Source organism: Danio rerio, chromosome 4, assembly GCF_052040795.2.
Source record: "Danio rerio strain M-AB ecotype USA chromosome 4, GRCz13ab, whole genome shotgun sequence".
NCBI classification, from domain to species: domain Eukaryota; kingdom Metazoa; phylum Chordata; class Actinopteri; order Cypriniformes; family Danionidae; genus Danio; species Danio rerio.
Window position 1 is genome coordinate 23,996,874 of NC_141024.2, and position 25,459 is coordinate 24,022,332.

At 35.6% G+C, this 25,459-nt stretch overlaps 2 protein-coding genes across 10 annotated transcripts in view; one reads left to right on the forward strand and one right to left on the reverse strand.

The window, feature by feature from the left end:
* The first annotated feature begins 289 nt into the window (after window positions 1-289).
* Window positions 290-25,459, forward strand: part of LOC147844726 (uncharacterized) — a 200,097-nt gene continuing 174,927 nt past the window's right edge. For 4 of the 9 annotated variants that reach the window (XR_015483162.1, XM_087248275.1, XM_087248278.1 and 1 more), the window contains exons 1-6: window positions 290-329; window positions 5,945-6,009; window positions 20,660-21,093; window positions 21,864-22,075; window positions 22,342-22,426; window positions 23,638-23,704. The gene's annotated coding sequence lies outside the window, so the exon portion shown is untranslated. Of the gene's footprint in view, window positions 330-5,944; window positions 6,010-20,659; window positions 21,094-21,814; window positions 22,076-22,341; window positions 22,433-23,634; window positions 23,705-25,459 lie in introns of all 9 variants that reach the window. The other 5 variants (XR_015483161.1, XM_087248273.1, XM_087248277.1 and 2 more) reach the window with 3 other exon arrangements.
* trhde.2 (thyrotropin releasing hormone degrading enzyme, tandem duplicate 2) overlaps window positions 6,655-25,459 on the reverse strand; it is a 210,967-nt gene continuing 192,162 nt past the window's right edge. Inside the window, exons 14-19 of the mRNA XM_087248249.1 lie at window positions 25,249-25,346; window positions 24,937-25,044; window positions 21,834-22,001; window positions 13,540-13,680; window positions 13,234-13,315; window positions 6,655-8,759 (exon numbers count right to left, since the gene is read on the reverse strand). Coding sequence (XP_087104375.1) covers window positions 8,616-8,759; window positions 13,234-13,315; window positions 13,540-13,680; window positions 21,834-22,001; window positions 24,937-25,044; window positions 25,249-25,346 — 741 coding nt within the window. The 3' untranslated portion in view covers window positions 6,655-8,615. The remainder of the gene's footprint in view (window positions 8,760-13,233; window positions 13,316-13,539; window positions 13,681-21,833; window positions 22,002-24,936; window positions 25,045-25,248; window positions 25,347-25,459) is intronic.

Below are 25,459 nucleotides of genomic sequence, written 5' to 3' on the forward strand. Positions count from 1 at the left end.
CTTCTCTGTATTTTCCCTTGTTTTCTTTGTACTGTATATTGTATTTGTTTTGATGTCAATTTAATTTTATGTACTTGCCCTTGTATGTTCTGTGTTCTGAAATTGCAATTAAATAAATAAATAAATAATAATAAGTAGTAGTAATAATAATAAAAATGTTTCCCATTTAAAATGAATTGTGGGGTTTCGGCCATTTAGTTTCGCCGCACTAAGTCACATGACCATAATCAGCAGGTGTTCATTAGTTTCACTGCCCCTACGAATGGATCACCTCCCGGAAGTGCCATTCAAACGCTGTAAAAAACAAAACAAAACACTACACAAACAAAGTAAGTCTTACATATAAACATGTCTGTCTTCTCTGTCTTCCGAAATGAACTGTTATTCTCCGCCTAGCGCGTTGTTCTTTCCCATAATGTAACGTGTTTCATTATCATAAGCTTATAACTTTCTCCGTGTTGAGGTCCATCCTGTTATATGAAGTAGACTGAGACTGTCTGCTCTGAAAGAACGCAGCAAAGTGAACGTTTCATATCGATTTGTCTGTCATTTTAGAGGTATTGACTAACGTTATGTCATAAATAAATGGAGGCTTAATATAAATATAACTCATGCAGTGTAAATAGTAGGCTAACGTTAGTGTCGATTATTATCATTATCGTGTTGTCATATCAGTCGCGCATCACTGGACTTTCTCCCAATGATAGGCTTAAGGACGGGCATAAAGGGTAGTACTGACATCTTGTGAAGAAGTATTCTTATAATAGTGAGGTACTGCATGACACATAGACTACTGTATTCCAGCTACTTTTTTTCAGTTCTGCCTCCCTCTTTCAATTTTATCTTTGACCCGGCGCCAAACTTTAGTCATCCTTAAAAGAAATACACCATTTCACAACCCCTTGAAAGCGTAAGGGTGAGGTTTTTATAGCGTAAAAATTGCCCTGAAGGGATGTTCTGGAGTTTTTGTCATGGTCCTTGATGTTTGCCACATGGATCAGAACAATTTCTCCAGTCACAGTATATAGTGCTGCTATTCTGGCCTCAGTGTTCACTTTTTTTGGGTCGCTCTCAGTGGTGTGTAGAAGAAAAACCTGTACACAGACCAGTGGTCTCACTTTTGTGACACTGTGAAACATTACTTCGATGATTATGACTGATTTATGGAAAATATACCTCAGCAGTCACCTAAAACATGATGTGAATGTACAAAGAGGGGTATATAACACTGTAAAATATCAGTGTAATATTTAAAAGCTGTTATCTTCTTTATCAATTTTAAATCCAAATATTAATTTGTGTAATGGATAAGCTGAATTTTCAGTTTTACTGGATCCTTCAAAAACATTTCTAATACTCTCTGTGCTCAAGAGCACCTTCTTAGCAGATGTTCTGCCTAAAAGTTATGTGTAACAGGATACAGGATTTGTGATTCTAGGATTCATTGATTTTTAGAAAAAAAAACAGCATTTATATAAAATAAACATTTGTTTAAACAAAGAATAAGTGCTATAATATAATAACTATTTCCCAGAGATGGGTTGCAGCTGGAAGGGCGTCCGCTGGGTAAAACATATGCTGGATAAGTTGGCGGTTCATTCCGCTGTGGCGACCCTGGATTAATAAAGGGACTAAGCTGAAAAGAAAATGAATGAATGAATATAATAACTATACTGTAATTTCGATACAATTTCAAATACAGTTGAAAGACAAAGCATTTTGTATCTTTATGTATTTTTTGCCAAAAAAGGCATTATTTACAGACAAAAAAAAAAAGCAAAAATACAGTGTGGTGTAAGAGTATTATATATCAGGCATAGAGGAATCTATTCCCAGTGTAGTCACCATTAGATTTTAGCTACTTGCCATCAACAGGAAATCATTAATAAAATATAAGACAGTTTAGTATAATTACTTAACATGTACATATAAGACATATAAAAATAAGTATGCTGTTTCGTTTTTTACATAAATATAAAGTATGATGATTATTTGACCCATGCTTTAAACAAAAACACAGTTCTTGCTCTTTGTTTTCAATGATTTCTATGTATATATCAATTACTTCACTAAATTTAGTTTGATCAAACATGAATATGAAACCTCACATCTTTTACCCAAACTATTTGCAAACAAGCAAAGGGATTTTAGAACCTGTCAGAGATGCTATAAGTGCATTCAAATGTGAAGGAATCTGAGAGTTTCTATTATGTACAGTAGGTTACATTTACAGCGGCCTGTTGCACAAAACTAGTTAGACAAACATTGCGTTGCAGAGTAAGTTTTGGGTCAACAAATTCAACCTGGTTACTGTATGTGGTTTCACAATGCTTATACTGTAAATGACATAATCGTTATCTCATGAGAACATCAGTTTGATTAATTTCTCATGAGAATGTCAGCAGTTAAGATATCATAATTAATTTAAACATACGAGGCAGTAATAAACGCTGCTGATTTAGCTACATTTTAAGAAGGCAACTTAAAAAGAAAAGATTGTTATATCATTTTTAAATATTTTTTTTTATAATGTAGGTTCACAAATAGCTCAAAAGGCAATCTTTTTAAAAGCTTTATTTATATAGTATACTGTATTTATATATACTTTCTGTATGAACCAAAGCTCAAAATGTCTTTTTATTCAATGATACCTTTTGTTTGTAGCTCACTGGGGCCAAGAACTGTCACTATTTAAAGTTAGGTAGGTGTAATTCCCCAAACATAAGTGTTGGCTAACAGGTTGAAAGAAGTTTTAGCCATTAGTAATGTTATTTGGACATTCTACACAATTTGAAAATTAACTATAAAATATCTATATAATTGGTAATAGAATGGTTAAATAATGTAAAATAATGGTTTAATAGTTAATGTTAATATATGTATTTACTAACAAATCAGTACATAGCATTTATTCATCTTTGTTAACATGAACTAATGTTACCTTAAATAACATTAACTAATGTTGGTTGACGTTAACTCAGAGTGCATTATCTGTTAAGCACAACAATGAATTTTAGTAATGCGTTAGTTAATGTTAAACTATGATTAATTAATTAAATACATTAACTGACAGACCATTATTCTGAAGTGTTACCTTATATATTATAAAATATAAATAAATTATTAGCAGCACTATATACTGTAAGTTTAAGGATTTTAGAGTAAAAGGCTTACATTTGGAGCAAAAATGACAACTGTTACTGGCTTTGTTGCACCAGTTATAATTGTCAGTTTACTCACAGATTAATCCAGTTTGGGTAGGTGATCTATACCAATCAAAATCAATCTTGAGCCCGAAAACTCAGTGTTTGCTCAAACTAACTGCAAACTCACCTGGATAATAACCCTGGCTTTGTGCAACATACCACAGACTTGCGCTCTCCTTCACTCTTTATGATTTCTGCAAAACCATTCTAACAAATTGATAAGTGAAAATATGTCTATTTTAAGACACAAAATTATTTTCAACTGTTAGAGCTAATGAAGCTAATTTTTACTGTGACATTTAAAAAAAAAAGGCTGAGGATAAATAGTTTATTTACAGCTTACAGTTACGCTTATAGTCTCAGCTGCATATGACAATTTTGAGTGCAACTATGAGAATCAAATCCACTGCTGTATAGCAGTCGCCTTCGATAAAAGAGCTCATTTGCAACCACAGGCAGCAGCCACATGATCGAAATGTGAAAATGTGAACTTGATGAATGAGTAATGCAAGGCAGAACTTATCAGCACTTCAGCATGAGGTTGTGGGAAGGAAGAAAGTGTGCTCATATTTTCCAGCAATTCTTGTCACTATTCAGCTTTGAACACACTGATCCAATCAGACAATGACTGGTCAATTTTCCCCACTATATCGTCAATTTCTCTTGGACTGAGAACAACAGTTTGGCTGATTTGTCAGACCGTAACTATAACTTTTCATTTTGGCACCACCATAAATAATATCAAGGTGAAGAGATGTTTTTTTTTTATGATATGATATTGCTCTCCTGTTGTTTTACGAACGCTCACCAAAATAGAGTGATAAACTGAACTCATCCAGAGAAAGAGCAGACGGTTGCAGAATTGTTTTGGCTTGTGCTGTATACACTACAGCTGTTTTATTTGGTCGACTGTCAAGCCTTTTTATGTCATTTGTTGCACTTGTTCTCATCCAATGCAGTGACTCACAGAGTAACAGTCACAGCAGAGCCTGAAATTTTGCGAATACTGAATATTTGCGATCTTTCTGTGTCCGGTTTTAGATTATAAGGGCCTTTGAAGCACATTTAATGTTTTCCCAAATTTAAATAACATATCATTTTCTTCCTTTTGATACTCAATTTTAATTGATAGATTTTCATATAACAGATTTCTGTGTTTAAATGCATGTCCAGTTAATGGAATGTATGCACAGCTAATGTTTTTCTGCCAATCATGAAATTCCAGTGAGAGCTTTAGGTGACTATTTTCAATTTCCTAAGTTTCCGATTACTGCATCAATGTTGTAATGTAATTAAGGTACATTCAGGTAAATACACTTAAGCATCCAGTTGGTTGTTAAAGCATAAAAAGAGGCAAAAGACTGTTTAAACACAGGTACCGTCAATAGCTGCAGGTCAGCGTAGAAATTCCATTGAACATACTGGGGTAAAATTAATTTCCATATTTTAAAGACATGGAAATATAGTTTATTGCTGTGTTTTTTGTTTGTACTGATACCCACTTTATGTCTTATCTCAGCCAGGCAGTGAAAATCGCAGTTTTTTACAGAAATCACATCTTAAACTCTGCAATTTTGTATGAGATGACAATATTCCAGAAGCCCTGGGGCTGGAAGATTGAAATTAAAAATCAAGGTTAATTGACAAATAAGTAATCAGTTAAGTTAGAATTAGTTTGTTAGTTCCAAATCTGTACAGCTAATTTAGATTTTACTGCATTGTGGAAAACATAAGGGCTAAGTTCTGCAGTTGTCAGAATTATTAGCCCTTCTGTATATTTTTTCCTCCCTTTTTTTTCAACTGAAAGAATCATTTTGATAACTAGTTTCTAATAACTGATTTGCCATGATAACAGCACATAATATTTTGCTATATATTTTTCAAGATATTAGTATTCAGCCTAAAGTGCAATTTAAAGCCAAGTTGGGGTAATAAGGCAAATCATTGTATAGTGATGGTTTGTTCTGTGGACAATCAATATATATCAATATATATCAATATATATCAATATATATATATATATATATATATATATATATATATATATATATATATATATATATATATATATATATATATATATATATATGTATGTGTGTGTGTGTGTGTGTGTGTGTGTGTGTGTGTGTGTGTGTGTGTGTGTATTGCTTAAGGTACCTAATAATATTGACCCTAAATTAGTAAAAACAAAAAAAATAAAAATGCTTATTTTATGGCTGAAATAAAATAAATAATATTTTCTCCCGAAAAAATATTATCGAATATGCTGTGAAAAATGTCTTGCTTTGTAAAAACATAATTTGAGTAATATTTGGAAATGAAAACAAAATCACAGGAGGCTTAACCCTCTGGGCTCTGAGGGTGTTCTGGGCCTTTTTTGGGTGTTTTGACATGCACTGACGTTTGTGTTGTTTTCGGTATTTTAAAAACATATAAATGACTCAAGTGTGGTAAGTTCTAAACAGCACAAGTTGGGCTACAATAATTGTCACTTCAATCTTATATTCTTGAAACATTTCAAATGTGCTACATCTTATCTCAAAAATAAGACACAGAGTCATTAGAATATTAATGATAGTTCTGTCCCCCGAACTGTGTCTTGTTTGGTTTCTACATCTTCTTTTTTTGCAGATGTGCTCATTTCTTCCAGCCTCATCTGCTGTCGCCTTTGTGTTTCTACAAAGCTCTTGCAGACTAACAATGGTTTACCTAAACATGGTTTACCTTTTTTGTTTTAGTTGAACCTTCTGGACTCCAGTCTTCACCTTATTTCTACCCTCCATTACATGGTTAAAAGCATCAGGTAATAAACTATTTTGCTATATTGAGTATTTTGGATAAAAGTGCAATTTCCCAATAGTTTCTTGAATTTGTGATTATACAATGATACTGTATAATTTGACTTGTTATTTGCACAGTGAATTTAAAAACATTTCTTTCTTAAAATACAAAATAAATCATTAGGCATATTTTTTGTAAAACATTTCAGTCATTTAATGATTATACCAACATTTTATTTGAATATTCACAAAATATATATATATATAAAATATTGAAACTCAATATTCTGCTCTCATTGTAGACGTTCAGCGTTCCTCTCACTGTCTATATAAAATGCATTTGTAGGATCATTTAAAGGGATAGTTCAGCCAAGATTCAGTCATTTAAAGAGCCATGCTTGCTTAACATGCAAGCCAATGAGGTTTATTCTCACATGAGTAACCTTATTCGATAAGCTCTACCCATGTGCATTGGTCAATGTTTAATAAAGGACTAAATTAAATATGTCATGTAAGACAAAAATGATATTGAATTCAGCCAATCAGTGCACATTAATTGATTTTACAACGTCTTAATGCACCTTTTGATGTTGCTTGAAACAATATTTAAATGCCTTTATTTTTGTTCCAAAGATGAAGAAAATGAGTAAATGATGACATTAATGCTGTTTATGGGTGAAATATCCCTTTTATTAAAAAAAAGAAGAAACAAACAAACGAAAAAATTCACATCTTTGACCCATATGCACTTAACTTTGTATAAATATATACATAAACACACATACATGTATATGCATTCCCTTCAAGTTATATCATCATCAACACCATAGAATGTCCATTGTAAAAACTCGCTTTCAGTCCACTACTGACCCAATACAACAAAGATATAGGCACCTTGAAGAATTCCTTAATTAGCATCGACCCCTAATAAAACAAATCTGTGTTTGTCCATGATAACGGATAACTAAAAGTGGCCTGTTCTGAATCCTCCTGTGACCTTTAGTTATCTTTAACTGTTTGATGAAGGTAGATATGGCCTCATTTGATATTATACAAAATAGAATTCAACAAAATGGGGTGATTGTGCAAGGAAAGCAAACAGCAGCTTATCACTGAAATTTAAACCTTTAAAAAAAAAAAAAAAAAAGTTCCTTCTGAGAATCGCAGCAGTCCTATGGGAAATAAAAGCATGGATTGTAGAATAGTCCCTTTGTGGCCATTTTCTTTTGTTAGTGTTGTTGGTGGTGCTATCAAACATAAAAATACAGCTTCTGGATCTGGCTGATTTGGTGACAGACAATTTGAGATTTTATTTTCACATTATAAGCGTCCTAACAACACGCGACACAACAAGATTCCAGTATCAAGCAATCAAGCAAACATTTAAATGCCAGCCATTTATAAGAGCAGAATAGTGCTCTCAACAAAATGGACAGGTTTATAACCTAATTAATAAATTATAAACCTATTTAATATTATAGCAAGTACATACTGAGTGATTGATGTTGATTTGCTCACTCACAGTTCTGATGTTTATGTTTCTATTATTTTATTTTCAAAATCTAAGGTAAACTATCTGCTGTCACGTAAAATGGTATTCAAACTTACATTGGTAGCGATTAACACTGAGTAAAGCAAATAATAAGCACCTGAGGTGATCTCTGTCATAGTAATTTATGCTGTTTTTTCAGCCGTGACATTGCAGAAATAGAAACCCTATCATTCATTCGTTCTCTTTTGGCCTAGTCCCTTTATTTATCAGGGCTCGCCACAGCGGAATGAACCGCCAAATTAGCCAGCATATGTTTTACGCAGCGGATGCCCTTCCAGCTGCAACCCAGTACCAGGAAACATCCGTACATTCTTACAATCACACACATACACTACGCCCAATTTAGTTCATTCAATTCACCCATACTGCATGCCTTCTGACTGTGGGGGAAACTGAAGCACCCAGAGGAAACCTATGCGAACACGGGGAGAACATGCAAACTCCACATAGAAATGCAAACTGACCCAGCTGGGACTTGAACCAGCGACCTTCTTGCTTAGAGGTGACAGTGATAACCAATAAACCACCATGTCACCTATAAACCATTTCTAAACTAGAAAATCTGTGTCGCCATTGTGGATGGTTTGGGCAAAAACTCTCCTTAACATTAAAAAGATACCTTTTATTTGTGTGTCTCAGCATCGCGAGTAGTTAGAACATTGTGATATGAATACAATCTGACCAGAAAAGGATCAAATATTTGTCCTTTGGGTATTTTTTCCACATGTGTGTATTGTAGTAAAATAGGACTTGACTGATACCGGATGTGCAACTTTCATTAATTTAATCACCGAGTATTGCCAATTTCTCCTATTCATTTTATACAAGCTACCAGGCTCCTCTGTATTTTACAGTCTCAGTTGTAGTTGGTGTGTTGGACAGCAGGGCGGTGCGTTTTTTTCTGGGAATTCATTCTGATCCATCAGTCCTCACATGGATATAAAAGTAAAGTTGTGCTGCTTCTCAGACTCTGTAAATGTTTGATCTGTAATATGACGTAGGTGTCCTCATGTCACTGGCCTCGAAATGTCTAATAGAGTCTCCATGCTAATTGCACGCTCCATGCTAAATGTTGTATTATCCATCGGGAGCTTTCCGCAGCCATTGGTAAAACTGTTCCTGGAACAGGATGTGCCATTTTACATTGGCTTGAACGATCTCGACGGCTCGAGCGAACGCAGGCGCTGACTCTCCTCCGCTGGTCAGGATGAACTCTTTCAGCTGAAGAGAAGATAAACAATTCTCATTAACATTATCATATGTATCAGAGATTGTGTGTTTATGTTTGTAAGTGGCACCTTCGGCTCTGACTGATAAACAGCATCAGAAGATACAACGCTTTTTCATGCAAATGCCTGATGTGTAATTTAGCAGATAACAATGATGTTTATGATAATGAGGTGTGGGAATGCATTGAAGTAAACAGAATTATCGGTGTTGTTTTAGTTGTTTGTCTGAAAGGGAAGGACACTTGGGTTTCTGAAAAGAATTATTTTATGATAATAATTCCAATTGATGATGTTGTGAGGTCTTGTGCATATGGAAGAATGTGCATTGCGATTTAGCGTTCGACATCTTTGTTTAGTTTTAAGCCATTTCAGAATTGCATTTCATAGAATCTTTTAAAAGAAACGAAAAAAAGTCATCAGCAGACTGTATCCTCTGGGACTGAAGCTGAATGAATTTGACTAAGTCAATATACGTTATATTTCCTATAATAAGTTTAAGAAGGTACAATGAAGAAATAACCCAACTAATCAGTCTAGGGAACATTTCTGCAGTCTTCAAAGTGTACATTTGCTCATTTTCATCTTAAAAATATTCTGACCAAGGTTTTATTATTAATAAAATTATGTTAGTATGTTAAGCTGGAGTTTTACTCGCGCCTGGCACCGCATCGCGCACCTCCGCTGACTGCGCTCGGCTGAGGCTTTTATACTCACCGCGTTCGCCTTTGTGATATTCTTTAAAACGACAGGGGGCGGTCAAAAGAAACCCACCGTAAAGTCAGACGGATAAACAGAGAAGTAGAAAGTTTCCGGAACTACGTCATATCATAATATAGTTCAATATTTTTAAACTATTGATTTTGTATTGTTTTTATGCATTATTTTAATGATTATAAGTATTTTTTATAACAATTCAAGATTTTTTTTTTATCAGATCACTTGCTTTTGTTCATATTTCAACTAGTTTTACCATTTAAAGTTTATTATAATATTAATCACAAGAGAACATGAGTTGCTTTACAAATATATTTTATTATGGCAAGAATAGAAGCACAAAAAATTATATATTTTATTAGAAAAATATTTTTTTCAGATTTAGCCCCCTCCACAAATATATAAATCAGTGTTAACGGTGGAAAAACATATTCTGTATTTGTAATTAATGACAACAGAACATGAGTTACTCTACAAATATATGTTTTATTATCGCAAAAAAAGCACACTTACTAAAAAATATAGATTTTTTTTTAGATTTAGCCCGCTCCACAATTCACACATTATTGTCTGGCTAGTTTCTGTCCTCTCCTTATGCTAAAAAGGCAATGATGGTCCAACATTACAGATCATTATCATCAATAAAGCCCAGAGAAACAGGGCATCAGTACATTGTAAACCGATAGGTTTAAATATTCCTTCCCAGTTATCACAGAAAAACTTCTGTGACATCATTAGTTTTGTAACTATTAAACTATAAATTCAAATATAAAATTAAAATCAAAGTTTTAAATTCAAAATAAAACCTATAAATGGTGAAAAAACATATTTTGTGATTGTGTACCTGGTCTCCACTTTTGCCATGGCCTTTTTTGGTTTTAATAAATTTATTCTTCAGGTTTTTCCAAACCTTTTAACAAAAACTTTCTCCTTTCCCACAGCTGTTGCTATTTCTAGCCAATAATTATTGATCATTAGGTTATCTCTCTGATCACGGGTCATTAGATGTGTGTACAGTCGTACTGTTTCAGACAAAACCTCTTCAGAGTGTATCATATTCCACTCAAATCAGTTGCGGCGCCACGCGCACTGTTCGTTCGAGTTTCAAAAAATGCCTGACGCTAGAAACAAACCTCCGCAAACTCCGCGATGACGTCACATTCGCCGCACACACTCAAGCGAACAAGCGGATGCGTCGAGTATAAACCAGGCTTCAGTCCCATAAAGATTTGTCTATACAGTCCCTCGCCATAACATGATTCACCTTTCACGGTCTCACAGTTTCATGTTTTTTTTAGTGCAATTGACATGTTTTTTATAGCACATTCTGTTCTGCTTCCTGTTTAACGTGCTGTGTTCTGCATCCTGATTGGCTATAGACCATTGTCAATCAATCTCCTCCGTGCCCTGTCTCCTGTACAGTAGAGATTGCGTTCAGCTTGCCAAATTGACATAAACCTTTAATCTCTAGCAGTGTGAATCTGAAGTGTTGTACTGTGTGTTTGCAAGTTTTCAACCACAACAATCCCCTTAATGTCGACAAAACGTTCTGCGCCATCAAATACACAAAGCAGCACCCAAAAATTGAAAGTTGCTAACAATTGCACTAAAAGTTGGACTTCTGAACATGCATAATGGAAAGTAGAAGTTACGTAAGTGTTTTCTGGCTTTCTGAGAAAATAGTGTAGTGAGTGGTTTTACAGCCTTAAAACATTGATAATAATTTAAAAAATAAAGTGGACTATGTGGATTTCACCTCTTAGGGGCTATTTTTAGAAGTATTTTCAAACGAGAGACCACTGTAATTTATTAGTCTTTAAATAAATATATTTTTTACAATGGTGTATAGAAAATCGGGAAAGGTTTTTGTTATTTTTTTAAGCTTTGTGTACAGATGACCATTTCCATAGTGATCCTATTCATACAGTACTTATACAGAAAATGCTGTTATGCTTACCAAATCAGCAGTTGCAATGCCACTTTTTGAAAAATACATTTCAGCACTCATATGTGACCCGAAACCAGTCATAAGGGTCAATTTTTTAAAAAATTTGTAATTTTTGCACATCACCTGATGTATATGTATATTGAATGAATAAATAGGTTTTCCATTGATATACTCTGTTAGGAAAGGTCAATGTTTGGCTGAGATACAGCTATTAAATATGGAATCTGAGTGTGAATCTGAATGAAGGGCTTAGCATATTGCACATAACTAATGCAAAACTTGGAAATCTTAACAGAACATAATATTTGTCATATAAGAAAAAAATCAATAATTTATTTGACCCATATACTGCAATGCATTTCTGGATGTTTTTGGCTTTATGGTCTAGGGTCACATATAGTGCTGTATTCTGTTGTACGTCATTTTGTAAACAGAAATGCACTTTTTTTATTATTATTATTTTATAAAGCTTTTTAAAAAAACAATCTCAACTTTTTGATAAATTGATTGGGAATTGTTACTTGTGGCAATCACTTTTACTTTCAATTGATCTTGTTTGTCTTTGTCCCTTTTTAGTTTTTTATTGGTTGATGTGGTGAGGTCAAGCTTTTAAAACAAACTTCTTGCTCTCGCACATTCCTCTATGCCACCACAGTTTTTAACAGCTTATTTGTTTTGTTCTCCTTTACACTTTCTTTTTGATATTTGTTTGGAGTGGAGAGTCCTTACCTGCTTTAGGTTTGTTTGGTTGTTTTTTGTTATGTTGTTGGGCTCCTCATCTCTTGTCATTTTGTAATGTTTTACTGGTTATGTTATGCTAATAAATAATTTAGTTGGAGCACTTTGGCCGTTGTTTATTTATGTTACGCTGTTTTAGGATCATGAGTCGTATTTAGTTAGGTAACTTAACGTAATTGGGGACTCGTCCACTTCTCTTCATAATTTTTTTCACCGTTTTTTTTTTGATACCAAAATTTTTTGATATTACAGAATGATAGTATGTTAAGTACTGTAATAGTAGTTTGGGACTGGGAAATTACGCATGACGTAGTTTCGTGTCATAGGGAATTCTGCGTATCGTGTCACACCGGAGCGTGTGCATGTTTGTAAACATTATGTTTCTTTTGCTTAGTTATCAACACGGTTGCTTGGTGAAGCTTGCTAGAAATGCAAGTAAGCAAAGTGTTTCGGTCACACTTTACAATAAGGTTCATTAGTTAATGTTAATTAATGCATTTACTAACATGAACATACAATGAACAATACATCTAATACTGTATTTGTTCATGTTAGTTAACGTTAGTTAATGAAAATACAGTAGTTCATTGTTAGTTCATGTTAACTCATGGTGCATTTACTAATGTTAACAAGCATGGACTTAGATGTTAATAATGCATTAGTAAATGTTCAATTATGATTATTAAATGCTGAACATGTGTTGTTCATGATTAGTTCATCTTAGTAAATGCATTAACTAATGAACCTTATTGTAAAGTGTTATCAGTGTTTCTGTATACTTTTCATTGACATCTAGCGGTTTTTACTTCCCTGATAGGCTGAAAAGGCATTGTCCTTTAAACTTTGTCTGTTTTTTGATTGTTTTTGTAGTGTTGCAAGGAGGCGCTTAGGGTTATCTGTTAACGCAGATATCTCAGGTGTTTGTCTATAGAATCTTGTGGGATTGTTATAGATTATCTCAAAATCCTTTTCTTAGACTTTCAAACTGTTGATGCCATATATATGAATGGCCCAATTGCATAAAGTTTTCCATTGTTTATTTGAAAATAGTGTCATGCAGACTCACCTCATTCAATTCGGCCTCAGTATTGAGAAACTCTGTCACACCACTGATTAATTTTGAGTTCATAAATAAAGCTTCTCCATACCTGCGAATGAGAGACGCAAACTATTTTATTAAAAACTTTGGGGGGCTTTAATCAGCCCAGCAGTAAACAAACACTAGTAGATATTTCTCTGTTCCTCCAACAACAAACAAGAAATAACATTTACCAATAAATATCTTATGAGAGTGTGGATGTAAAATTCATAGCAGGGACTGAACAGAAGGTTAAATTCACTGATAAGCAGGAACGAATAGAGCTACATTCACCTGGAGTTCAATATGTCCCACTTCTCTCTGAAATATCTCCATGCTAAATGTCTTCCCAGTGGATTGCGGGCCACATGTATGATGACATCAATTACATCCTGATCTGGCACCAGGTCTGATGTTAGGGACAGATTCAGGAGCCTGCAGACAACAAAACAAAATTCTGCCATACTTTAGGTACAATTTTCACTATTAACAAACTGGTAACCATGATTTTTGCTCAATAAACCCCTAATTTGCTGCTTATTATTGGTTGTTAATGTAGTATTTAGGTAGGTAGGATTAGGGATGTAGAAAAATATCATGCAGACTGTGTACTTTATAAGTACAAAAAAGGCTACATAGTCTTAAAAGGCAAGTAACAATCCACTAGTTAATTATGAAAACTGGAACTTAATTTAAAGTTTTACCCAAATGTCCTTAGTTTGTAAGAATGTAATGAAATCTTTAAAAATTATTCTAAACCAATAAGTATCGCAATCTACTGTATTTGAGCCAAATTATTGGTTGTTTTCTGCAAAACATTCACTGACAGGCACCAAAAATGCAATAATTCAAATATGTTTTCCATGCTGTCAGTCCGCATCATTAAAAAGTAATTAACCTGAAAAGCCCAAATCGAATGTAGACAGACCCATTCACTTCAAATTTGTGCAAAATGTCAAGTGGATGAGAAGGGAGGAAATAGGAAATGAGATGTTACACATAAAGACGCTGCCATGATGCACAAGTTTTCCATTTGCTAGAACATGTGAGGTAATTTCTTCACCGTGATCTTAGTTTAGCTGGTATTCCGGGACTTTGACTTGCATCTTGAAGTCACTTCTTGCAGCTTTTCATAAACACCCTAGACATCAAAGCCACTGGGATTAATCTCACATCTGTGAGTGCAAACAAGCTTTTAAAAGATTTTATTATTCATTCATTTTACTTTGACAGTCCCTTATTTATGAGGGGTCACCACCGTGCAATGAACCGCCAACTATTCCAGCACATGCTTTACGCAGCGAATGCCCTTCCAACTGCACCATGATCTCACGAGAAAACATAAGTATTTTTGTTTTTTCAGTTTAGCGGCTAATTTGTATGAATTTTTGCAGTTGTATGAAAATGTACGGTTTTTAAAAAGGAGGTGTGGCACTCAACCCTGCCCATAAACCCAATCATCACTGGGTGATAAGCAAACCATACTAAATTGTACAAAATAGGTTGTTCGAATTCATACGAATTACAGCCACTAAATCGAAAAGTTACAAATTGCCTTGAAGTACAGTAGTGTTGGAAACACCCATACACTCACATTTACACACACACTCATACACTACGGCCAGGTTTGTTTACCTAATTCACCTACACCACATGTCTTTGGACTGCATGTCTTTGGGTAAACTGGAGCAACTAGAGGAAATTAATACGAACGCCTGTGGGAACATGCGAACTCCAGCCGGGACTCAAACCAGTGACCTTCTTGCTGTGATGTGACAGTGCAAGCCAACGTGCTACCCCAGAAATATTTGATTTTAATTTAGATTTATATTTAAAACTTATATTGAATTACAAAATTAATCATTGTGGTTGTTTAACATCTCTTAATATACTTGTGTTCACAACAGAGAGACTGATAAATGCACCTGTATGGATAAACAAAATAGTATAATACTGTTTTAAGTAATTAATGTGTACATGTATGTCATAAGGGGGGCGTGGTCGAAAGCCCTAGGAATAAGCTGATGAGAATCACCTGGGTGCCACCAAAGTCTCTTTGGCTGCGCGTCCAAAATGGCATACTTCCACACTATATAGTGCGCTAGTATGCAAGCCGAGTAGTATGTCTGAATTCAACGTATGCAGAAAACAGTATGCGAGGAGTACTCAGATGGCCTACTACTTGCGTCAGCTGATGTATATGTATATACAAGCATCGTATCCAATGCACCGTGAAAGAATTTATGAATTGGAGTAAATCGATGCAAATGACCTGGGTGGGACATGTGATCATGACAAAATGGCGAATGTAGTACGTCCGAGTGCCATTCATCCTACTCATATTCATACTGTATAGAATGTCGTGTATACATCCAAATTTAAATGCAGTACAGTACCTACTGAGTAGTATGGGATTTCGGACGTAGCCTTTGTGTATTATGGATGTGACCAAAGTGGATTCTGTTCACTCGGCAGCTATATTTGGAATTTTTCTGGGCAGTTCATCCAAAGTCCTGTCTAAATGAGTGGGGAATCCTGAAATCCTGAAAACCGCTTGCTTTAATTTTAAAACTAAATTACATAATTCAAATCAGTAATAAAATCTGTAGTGACCTGTTCCGTTACTTTTACTCTAATTACATTAAAAGATGTCTTTCCTGTTTGCTCCAGCTACTGTGCATGTCCAAGGATTGGCAAAACATAGATCTCATTTACCGCTGTTTCAATTGTAACCACAGGATAAATATAAATATATAAATATTAGAATAAAAGAGACAGAACCCATAGCAAAAAAATGGAACATGACAATGGAAGGACACAATATGTGACGAGTTCTGCAGTCCAGTTTAAAAGCACCCACATCACTTGCCTCGCTGCATTCACAATGCTTTTGTCCTCTTATGCCATTTAATACATTTACACTTTTTAAGCAAAGGACAAAAAATTCTGCTGAAGACAGAGCTGAACATGGAAAATTAAGTATATGAGCCTTAGCCTTAAGGCACACTGGATCGCAACACTTATCAAAAGAAAAAAAGAACATGGAGGAGGGGGATACAATTTACTTCATGTCAAAGAAATCAATACCAAATGTACCCATGCACCCCATCCTTCACATTCAGTGATTGAAGCACATTTACTAGCTCACTCCATACAGGGCAGTTTTTCTCGGTGGTAGATTAAATATCAAGCACACACACACACATGTGCGCGCGCACACACACACACACACACGCTCACACAGCTCATCTGTGATGGGGGCTTTGCTTGTGCTTGCGGTGTGAAATTTAAGTGTGCCTGAAATCAATGAACTGCTGCTAAAGGTCTTCTCTACTCTTTTAAGTCTGGCACTAGAGCAAAGGTGGACGTCTGAATGCTGCAGTCAAATGTCCTCCATGTTTGGGGTTCTGGAAAACCCTGAATGAACTGATATTAGAGTCACTTCAAATGCAGGCTGGTTCCTGATGAGATGTGTCATTTCTACTTGCATGGCTTTTCAAATGAGACTCACTATCAAGTGTGTAATGTAGACCTTTTAAAAGTTATTAGGGATTAAGGCATTACTCCTGAGACCTCATTTGAGGAAAGTACTCAGACAGTTGCACCTTTGGATCATGATCCTGATGTTTCTGAAATCACACGGTTTAGATAGCCAAGAATAAAGGGATGGAAATCCCAGTACAAATCCAATGGGACACATTAGGGCTGGTAAAGTGTGGATTCCTGTCCATTTATGCACACTGAGAGAATTACGGGTGTTCAGCAACATCAAGTTGAAACTAGGAAAGTATATGAAACTTACTGATTAGGCATTGCTTAAGTCAACTATATACTTTAAAAAGATCTTCATTATCAATTCTTAGAGAAGAGGGATTTTTGAAGTATACAGCAAATGTTCCCCCTGCATGTTGATTAGAGATAACAAACACCTTTATATCATGGAGGAATACTTTAACACGGTTTATATTCTCAGAGGACAGTCAACAGTAGTTTTTTTTCCCTTTGAGCTTTGACTCTCTTACAGGTTCTCCACACAGCAGTGTGGCTCTCACATCATGCTAATGCTATGCATTGTAGCCCTTGGTGCCAGTTTCTAATTATCACATGAGTGTTTTTAGCGCCTGTGTTTTTCTAACAATGATGTCTGACACTTCAACACCAGCACATCACTTCTGCTGCTGTAGCGCCATATCATTTGCTAATATTCAGATATTTTGTGATGTGGAAGAAAAAATTTCAAGTTAGCAACCAGATTCAAACTACTGTACCAGCAAAAATGATCTGACCGCCAAATGCAGTGTGTTCCTGGATCAAGATTTACAGTATGTTAAAAAGCATAGTCCTAATCAGTAACCAGTGTTGTAGTCGGGACCATTTGAGTCAAGGTCAAGACTGTGACCAAATAAAGGAGTCAGTATCATTGTCACATTCTCTTATTAAGGATCAAGGCCAAGAATTTTGGAATCTAGGCCTACAAACCAGGTGCTGCATCAACCTAGGTGATACAACGGCTGTCATTCAGCTTTAGATCAGCTTTAGAAAGAGTGACGAAGCCAGTTAGTAGATACTGGGATGGTTAGGAAAACACGATGGACAGAGGCCAGTGGACAAATTTGACCAGGATATAAAGAATTTTCTAAAGAAATCATGAGATTTTTATGACCTCAAAATCACGTCTTATCTGAAGTTCCTTTCTTATTGACAGTATGGTGTCACTATAATATTGACTTGAACCTTAACTCAAACTTAACACTTTTTTGATCAAAATCTTCATTCAGACCCAAGATTAATTTGGTTCTGACTGTAATATTATACTATACAGTGTGTCCTTGTAACTATACTAGGGCACTAGGACCACATTGTAAGACCATCAGCTGGCCTCACTAGCACCTCTTTCAGCAGCAACATAATTTTCCCATGTGGCCTTTCATCCGGGTACTAACCAGGCAAAACCCTGCCTAGCTTCAGTGGGCAATCATGTGAAAGCTGCAAAGTGCTAGCTGCCTTAACCCTGTTCTAGCAGCCGATTCGAATGTTATCACTCTATTAAATTTGGCGTTATCAGTGGTTATCAGCTGATTGATATGGCCTATGTTGGGGCCTTCTACGCCTACTAGTAAGCTCAGAAAGCTGTTATCATCCATCCACATGTTTAATCATCTATAGATCACATACAACTGTGACGGGAAGTAAACAAGAATTATTTTAATTATTTATTAAATTTTTCCATTAATTATATTTCATTAACATCTACCCCTACCCCAACCCTAAACCCAATTGTCACAGTAATGTAAATCTGCTAATCACGTCATGGCTTTATAGGAGCAGGTGAGATTTCCATCTCTGGTTGGCATTTTGGTGTTTTGACCTGTTGATGGGACTCTCTCCACTAGCCTTCCAGTGAGTAAAGCATGTTGGAAACCGTGAGTAAAATGAAATGGATTATCAATCGGAAAATTATCTGTCGGAAATTAACTTGATTAACTTGGCCGGTTCATGGTGTACATGTATAGCTAATTCCAAAGGTTTGTCTTTTGTGTTAGGGTATATGTAAGAGAAAAGAGTTGTAAGGAGTTGTTGTTTTGCAGAGTCTGCTAGCTGCTGCTTTGCTGTTTCTTAAGTGGCATTTGGTCTTATTCGGAAGCATTATTTCCATCTGTGCGTGTTTTGTAATTCGAACTTAAGCACCTCGAATTCCACATCAATGGTGGCCAATTCATGTGCGCTGGCTTTGTATGATTTACACAAGTCTTTAAACCACCTGTGTGCGTTGCTGTCGGAAACAAATGTTAGTCTAGTTTGTTTGTGACTTTCTCTAATTGGGTGATTTTTGTATGGATTGTTGTTATTATTTAGTTTTGTATTCTTTCCTTCTGCATGTGCTGTTAATATTGTTAATTTTTATTTTTTTTTTTTTGAGAAGTGGGTGTCATTGTTATTGTTGGTGTCATTATTGCCAAATCGGAACCAAGGCTTTTGTGTGCATTTTATAATTTGAATTTTGTGGTTGGTGGTGTTTACAATTTATTATATTTACTTTCCTTGGGTTTGTGATTTTGTTCTCAATGGTTATGAAATATATGTAGTTGTTCCTATTTGTGTATTATTATATGCTAGAGTGAAACACATTGAATAACAACAAATAATAACAACTGATAACTAATCTCATTTCTGTCTGGTTGTGTGCGGGATTTATATTGGTATAGACTTTTTTGTTATTGTATTGATATTGTCTTTGATTTTTTTCTTGTATTTTTCTTTCTGTTGTATTTTGTTCTAGAATAAATACAGAAATCTAATTTTAATAATTTGGTTTCTGCTGTTTGTGTATGGGATTTATATTTTGTATGGACTTTTTGGATATCATATTGATCTTGTTTGTATTTTCTTTTTTTATTGATGTATTTTGTTCTAGATTAATAACAGCCATACATTGGTCTATTATCAACTTGTGGGTATAGTGTTTGAAGAGTAAGCCCTAAAGGGTACATAATTGGTAAACTATCCTTAACTGGTGTTTTTGCCACTAAAGGAATTTTTTTCAATTAGGGGAATATTTTATTGTGATGTTGAGCCCAAGGTTTTAAATAGTAAATGTAAGAAATAAAATTAAACATTTTTAATCTGTTAACTCTGCTTGTTACTTTCCATTAAGTTAGAAAATGACCATAGGGGAGACCATCGTAAGGTTGGACATAGGGGCCTTGAGGGCTGTGCTCCCTTCACCTTTTATATTAGTACAGCTGATTAACCTTGTGGTTGGATGATAACAGCCTTCTGAGTCTACCAGTAGGCACAGAAGGCCCCTAGGCCCATATCTATTAGCTGAAAACCACTGATAAAGCCGATTCAATCGAGTGCTAACATTCAAAGTGGATGGTTCTCAGACTTAAATCCTAACACAAACCCAACACTCTTTTGACCAAGATCTTCATTCGGACTTTACTTTCTTCTGGTTTTGATCCTGACTCAATTCCTTTATGTAAACTTAATACATTTCTGGTCTTGAACGTGGACTCAGATTTGAGTCAGATTGGACTTGATCCTCTTTTGGTCTCAAACCCATACCTGCCAACACTGCAATTTTTTCTTTGGAGTCTCTCGTATTTCACACCCATTTTCACACCCATCTCCCCTTTTATAGGAGAATGGGGGCTCCAAAGTATCTGTTAAATGTAGGATTCAGCTGCTTTACTTTAATGTGCTGTATTTTGGTTTGGTTTACAGAGAGCGTGTAAGCCTCATTGATTTTACCTTCAAGGAAGGCAATTACCAGCATCCAAAAAAAATGAAAAGTATCCTCACTGACTGTAATATGATGAATAGTATCTAAACATGAACAAAATGAAATCTAAATGTAGAGCACTGAAATGTGTTCTTGCTAAATGTGGCTCTATTTGTCTTCCCCTTCTAGCAAGGCAAGATCCCTCTCCACAATCTCATGCTGAAGATTCCCACAGGAATCCGCCTGTTGAGTGCTGAACACTCACTGCAGAGACGGGTCAGAGAGGGTCTCTTTATATGGCCAAGTTTCTTTCTCTCTGTGCATCTATAAAACAACAAACTGCAACTGAATAAATGGAGATGTCACACCAGCAGTGAATCCTGAGAGAACTGCTTCAGAATTTGTGTGGGCTTTGAGATCCTCGTCTGGTCTGGACAGGGTGTAATCCGTCACCGTCCTCATCCTGCTATTGAGTCGGCAGGATTTAAGACACCATGGAGATTTGTGGAGAAAGCTCCTACAGCAGCCATTGTCTTTACTGCCCCATCAGAGGAGTGAGAGTTGCTCTGTTGCTGTGAGTGGCAGGATGTGGAGGAAAGGACTGAAAAGGATTACTTCATGAGGTACAGTAGACTGCAAACTAACAAGTTGGTTATAGTCAAAACGGAGCTGTACATGCTCCAGACACCTCCAGATACTCCTTGCATTCAATTAAATGACAAAAACTTTATGCAGAAGTGAATAAAATGGTTGGTGCATCCAGGGGTGGAAGTTTCTTCTAACAGCAGGGGGACGGAAAACATAAAACATCGTAAGAGTGTCTTAAGGGGGACAGAAATAAGAAGACTAAAATTACACATTAAAGTTTAACCTCTCCAATTCAATAGCTACAATACTGTTCCAAGTATGTGAAAAAGTGGTAAGCAGGCATATGTACCAAAGCAATGCAGGGGAAAGGAGAGGGAGACTCAACAATTTCTAAACCTGTTTGCGTTTGTGTTGATTTACACATTTCTAAAGATATAAAATTGACACATTATTGAAAGTATAACACATTGTTATTTATCATTTTTAATAATAGTTTTGGGGGGGGCAAGTTTGACAATTTTTAAGTGGGGGTAGGATTGGGGTATTGGGCTGGGGGGCCTGTCCCCACCATCCTTGGGATTTCCACCAATGCATGGTACAGAGATGTCAAAGATTTTGCAAAATTTTAATTTATTTAAAACTAAGTTTAAATTTGCTAATAAATGCATCATGCTACATAATCTTATTAGAATAAATTTTATTATTATTATTATTATTATTATTATTATTGTTATTATTGTTATTGTTATTTTACAGTGTTGCAGTGTTGGTTGACCTGTTAAGCAGGAAGATGTTGTCACTGCAGGTCAAGGCCTCCAAAAGAACCTTCTTCTCAGAGACGGCTGTAGACGAGTGAAACTTCATCCAGATAAATTCCCACACATCCTCATCCATCAGAGAAACACCTGTGCAGTACACAATGTCCCGGACGTTGGGTGGAATCCTGCGAGACAGAAGATTGAATAACTGAGTGAAGACAAGAGCTGAAAACACATTTATAGTTGGACACATCTAGAGGTAAATTTCAAAGTAGGGCCAACTGTACTGAATTTCTTTCACACAAATATGTAGATTAATTTTTAGAGTAGAAGGGAAAAAATGTGAAGAATTCTAGCACTTGAAATTGCATTCTTTAGGTAATGAGCATTCCTCAACGTCTTTTTATTAAATACTTACTGAGAGTTACTGTAGATTCACAAGTTTTAGATTACATTGTGTTCACGGCTAATTCTTATTTAAATTCCTTGGAATTAGTGTTTTCTGAAGATATGTTTTTTTCACAGGAGTCAGTGAAGTCCCTTGGGATTGTTCAAAGATAGCAAATCACAAGCCAATCTTTCACCTCCAGAAGAATCAGTGAAAAACAGCGTGAGTGTATGTCTGCATGTTTTTATTAGTTGTACTTTTATTTGCAGTTTCTTTTTAAAAGTGTTTTTGCTGTTAATTGATGTTGAATGAAGGCACATTTACTGTCCATTAAAAATAGACAAGTTTGGACAAAAAAGAAAAAAAAAAGATTCTTTTAAAAATACATAGACATTTAGGCTGTCTGCATTCACTTTGAATCCCTTGATTTCTGTCACAATGATGAATGTCCATAATAACACGAGCAGATCTAATTTGATGATCTTTTATGCGGTTATAAATTGAGTGGTGAAAATTTGACCCGAATTCTCACTCCAGACCTTCAAAAGTAACTCATAGTGCAATATATATATTCTGGCGATATATCGGTCATAAGAAAGAGCTCTCTGTGGACCCATATAATGATCTGGTTATAAATCTGAGAAAAGAATAGCAGAGTATAGTGGAGCTACACGGAGAGAAAAGCATCTCAGGCTGTGAGGCGATGCATGTAATATTCGTACAGAAAGAAATAACATTAAACCTCAGGAGGAGCTGCGCCGATACAGTGACTGAACTTTTGATTTGCTCAAACAAAGCGCAATAAAGACCTGCTGATTCTGGATGAGCCGTCTGAGCCTCTGGGAGTTTTGAATGTAGCGAAACCAAGAACGACACCTTCAGTTAGATATGAAATCTTGTCACATCCAATTGGAGTGTATAGACTGAAATGTTCACACCTGAGAAGGTGATGTCTTGTTTATGACTGCCAATGGCAGGATGTTTTACTGATTTCCAAAACAAAGTTAGAGAATAACATTTGTGACCTCCCGTTAGCTGCCATTATATCTGGAAAATTCAGAATTATAATATGTTGAATGAGAATAGGAGACAGCTTGAGTCATAAGTCATAGTCTCGTATCTAGTATTTTACTAGTATCTGAGCCTTTATTGCTTCAAACAAGGCTAAAATTGTGTTATTTAGCTTGAGCAGTTTCTGTCGTCTTAATTGTTTTGAATCAATAAAACACATGAGGATGTTTTCTCAGCATTTGACTTTTGCTGTACAGTGAACTGAAGCCTCTCTTTGCAGCTCATAAACTCTGCTAGGTCATTCCTGTGACATTATCATCACCTTAACCATAAAAAGACATAAAGGTCAAACACATTGCTCTTTTATGATGTGCTCATTCCTGAATATCAAGCTGAACATCATCTTTTTATTATCCCAGCAGGACTAGAGGTCATTGGTGAAGAAAGGACACTAAAGGACACATCTGGCAGACCAACTTCAGCTGGCAGGTCAGAGGCAAACAACACAGTGTAAACAATACAGTCCACAAGTATCAAAAGGAAGATGTAACTAATAACACAAAATTACTGCAGAAGAAAGACATCACCATTTTTCTAGCAGGTGCATGCGTAAAGTAATATCTTACCATCTGTTGAGTTTGACATTTGTACACATGCAACTAAAGCATTTTTAATAGTCGTTCTGGAAAAAAGTATTCCCTAATTGCCTCAAAAATTAAAATATCTAAACTTTCATCTTTCTAAATGTCTGCCAGTGGATTAAACTAAACTCACTTGATGACCGTCCAGTAGGAAGACAGTTGTTCAGTACAGAGACTACTCCACAGGGTAATAATTAGAGCCACTGCTAGAGCAATTGAGCAGTTTCAGGGCAAAAGAGCGTAACATCTTTGACTTAGCAGGTCAAGCATTGGTTTATTTTACCTGAGGGTGTATTTCACATGTTAAAAGCAAAAATATAAGTAATAATTTGTTAATGGAGCATTTCGTTGCTATCACAGAGACTCAAGTCACATATGCAACCTCAATAAATTGTTAAATACTCATTATATGTAGCTAAGGTCAACATGTGATGCATATTATGAGAATAACAGAATCTGTGTCTAGATTTAAGGTCTAGCTGTCAATTTTAGGTCATGAATTTGAAGCTAGCAAGCACATTTCAAATGCGCTTGAGGTTGCCAATGTGAATAATATGAACTGTGTGTGTGGCCTTTCATGTATTTATAGGCATGCGGCCAATAGTTTGGCTGAGGGACAAAAAATATTCCTAAAAACTGAGCAAACACAATATCTTGTTCAGGCTAACATGAGTTCTTCAGATACACAAACAGACACCCACAATTGTGTTTATTTTTCAATATGGTCATTAGTCCCTGCCGGTGGCCTGGGGTTTTTGCCAGTGTGATATTGCATGCAGTACATGCATGTGAACATTGCTGTGGGCAGCAGGGAAAACAAATTAGATGAACAAATGCGTGTTGCCATGGACACCTGGCACAGAAATCATACTGTATGAATTTTGAGGGTTAAACATATTAAACAGTAACCAACCATTTTTTTTTGTTTTTATGTGTGTGATTAGACCAAGCAGGAATCGGTCTAATACAGTAACTTTTAAGTTTGAAACAAATTTGCTTACTAAATGAATTAGGTAATATTTAAGGACAGTGAGCAGAATCACTGAGCTTGAATATAAGCTATGCTGTAAATTTGCTCACCTGTTCTTGTTGCTGGAAATCCAGTCAGAAATTAGAGAAACAGCCTGGCGGTGACAGTGTTTGTTTCCAAAACTGCAGGCCAGCATGATCACCTCTCTCTGTAGCTCTCTAAGGAGGAAAGAGGGCCGGAAACCAGCAGGAGTACAGGAGAAGGAAGGGGAAAATTAAAAATTAAATACACATCTGCTGAGGTCATTCCCTTTCTTTGAGGAGGAAAATGTGTGGCTTACATTTTGCAGTGCCCTTACTTCAACTACATATACGTTTAAAACGGCAATATATAATTCAGGAAAGATGAAATGCAAGACTTACTCTGTCTGATAAGCTGAATGCATCAAGGAGCCGTCAGGGGAAGTGGCTGGCCAGCCAAGCTTGTGATACTTTGGTTCTACCTGTCTTAGTACATAATCCTGAGAAATTAAACAAAATGCAAAGCAAAGCAAATCATTAAACCATGATACAAATCAAAGCAAATCAGTATGTCCGGACAAATACTTAAACAAGATTCGACTAACAGAATTTG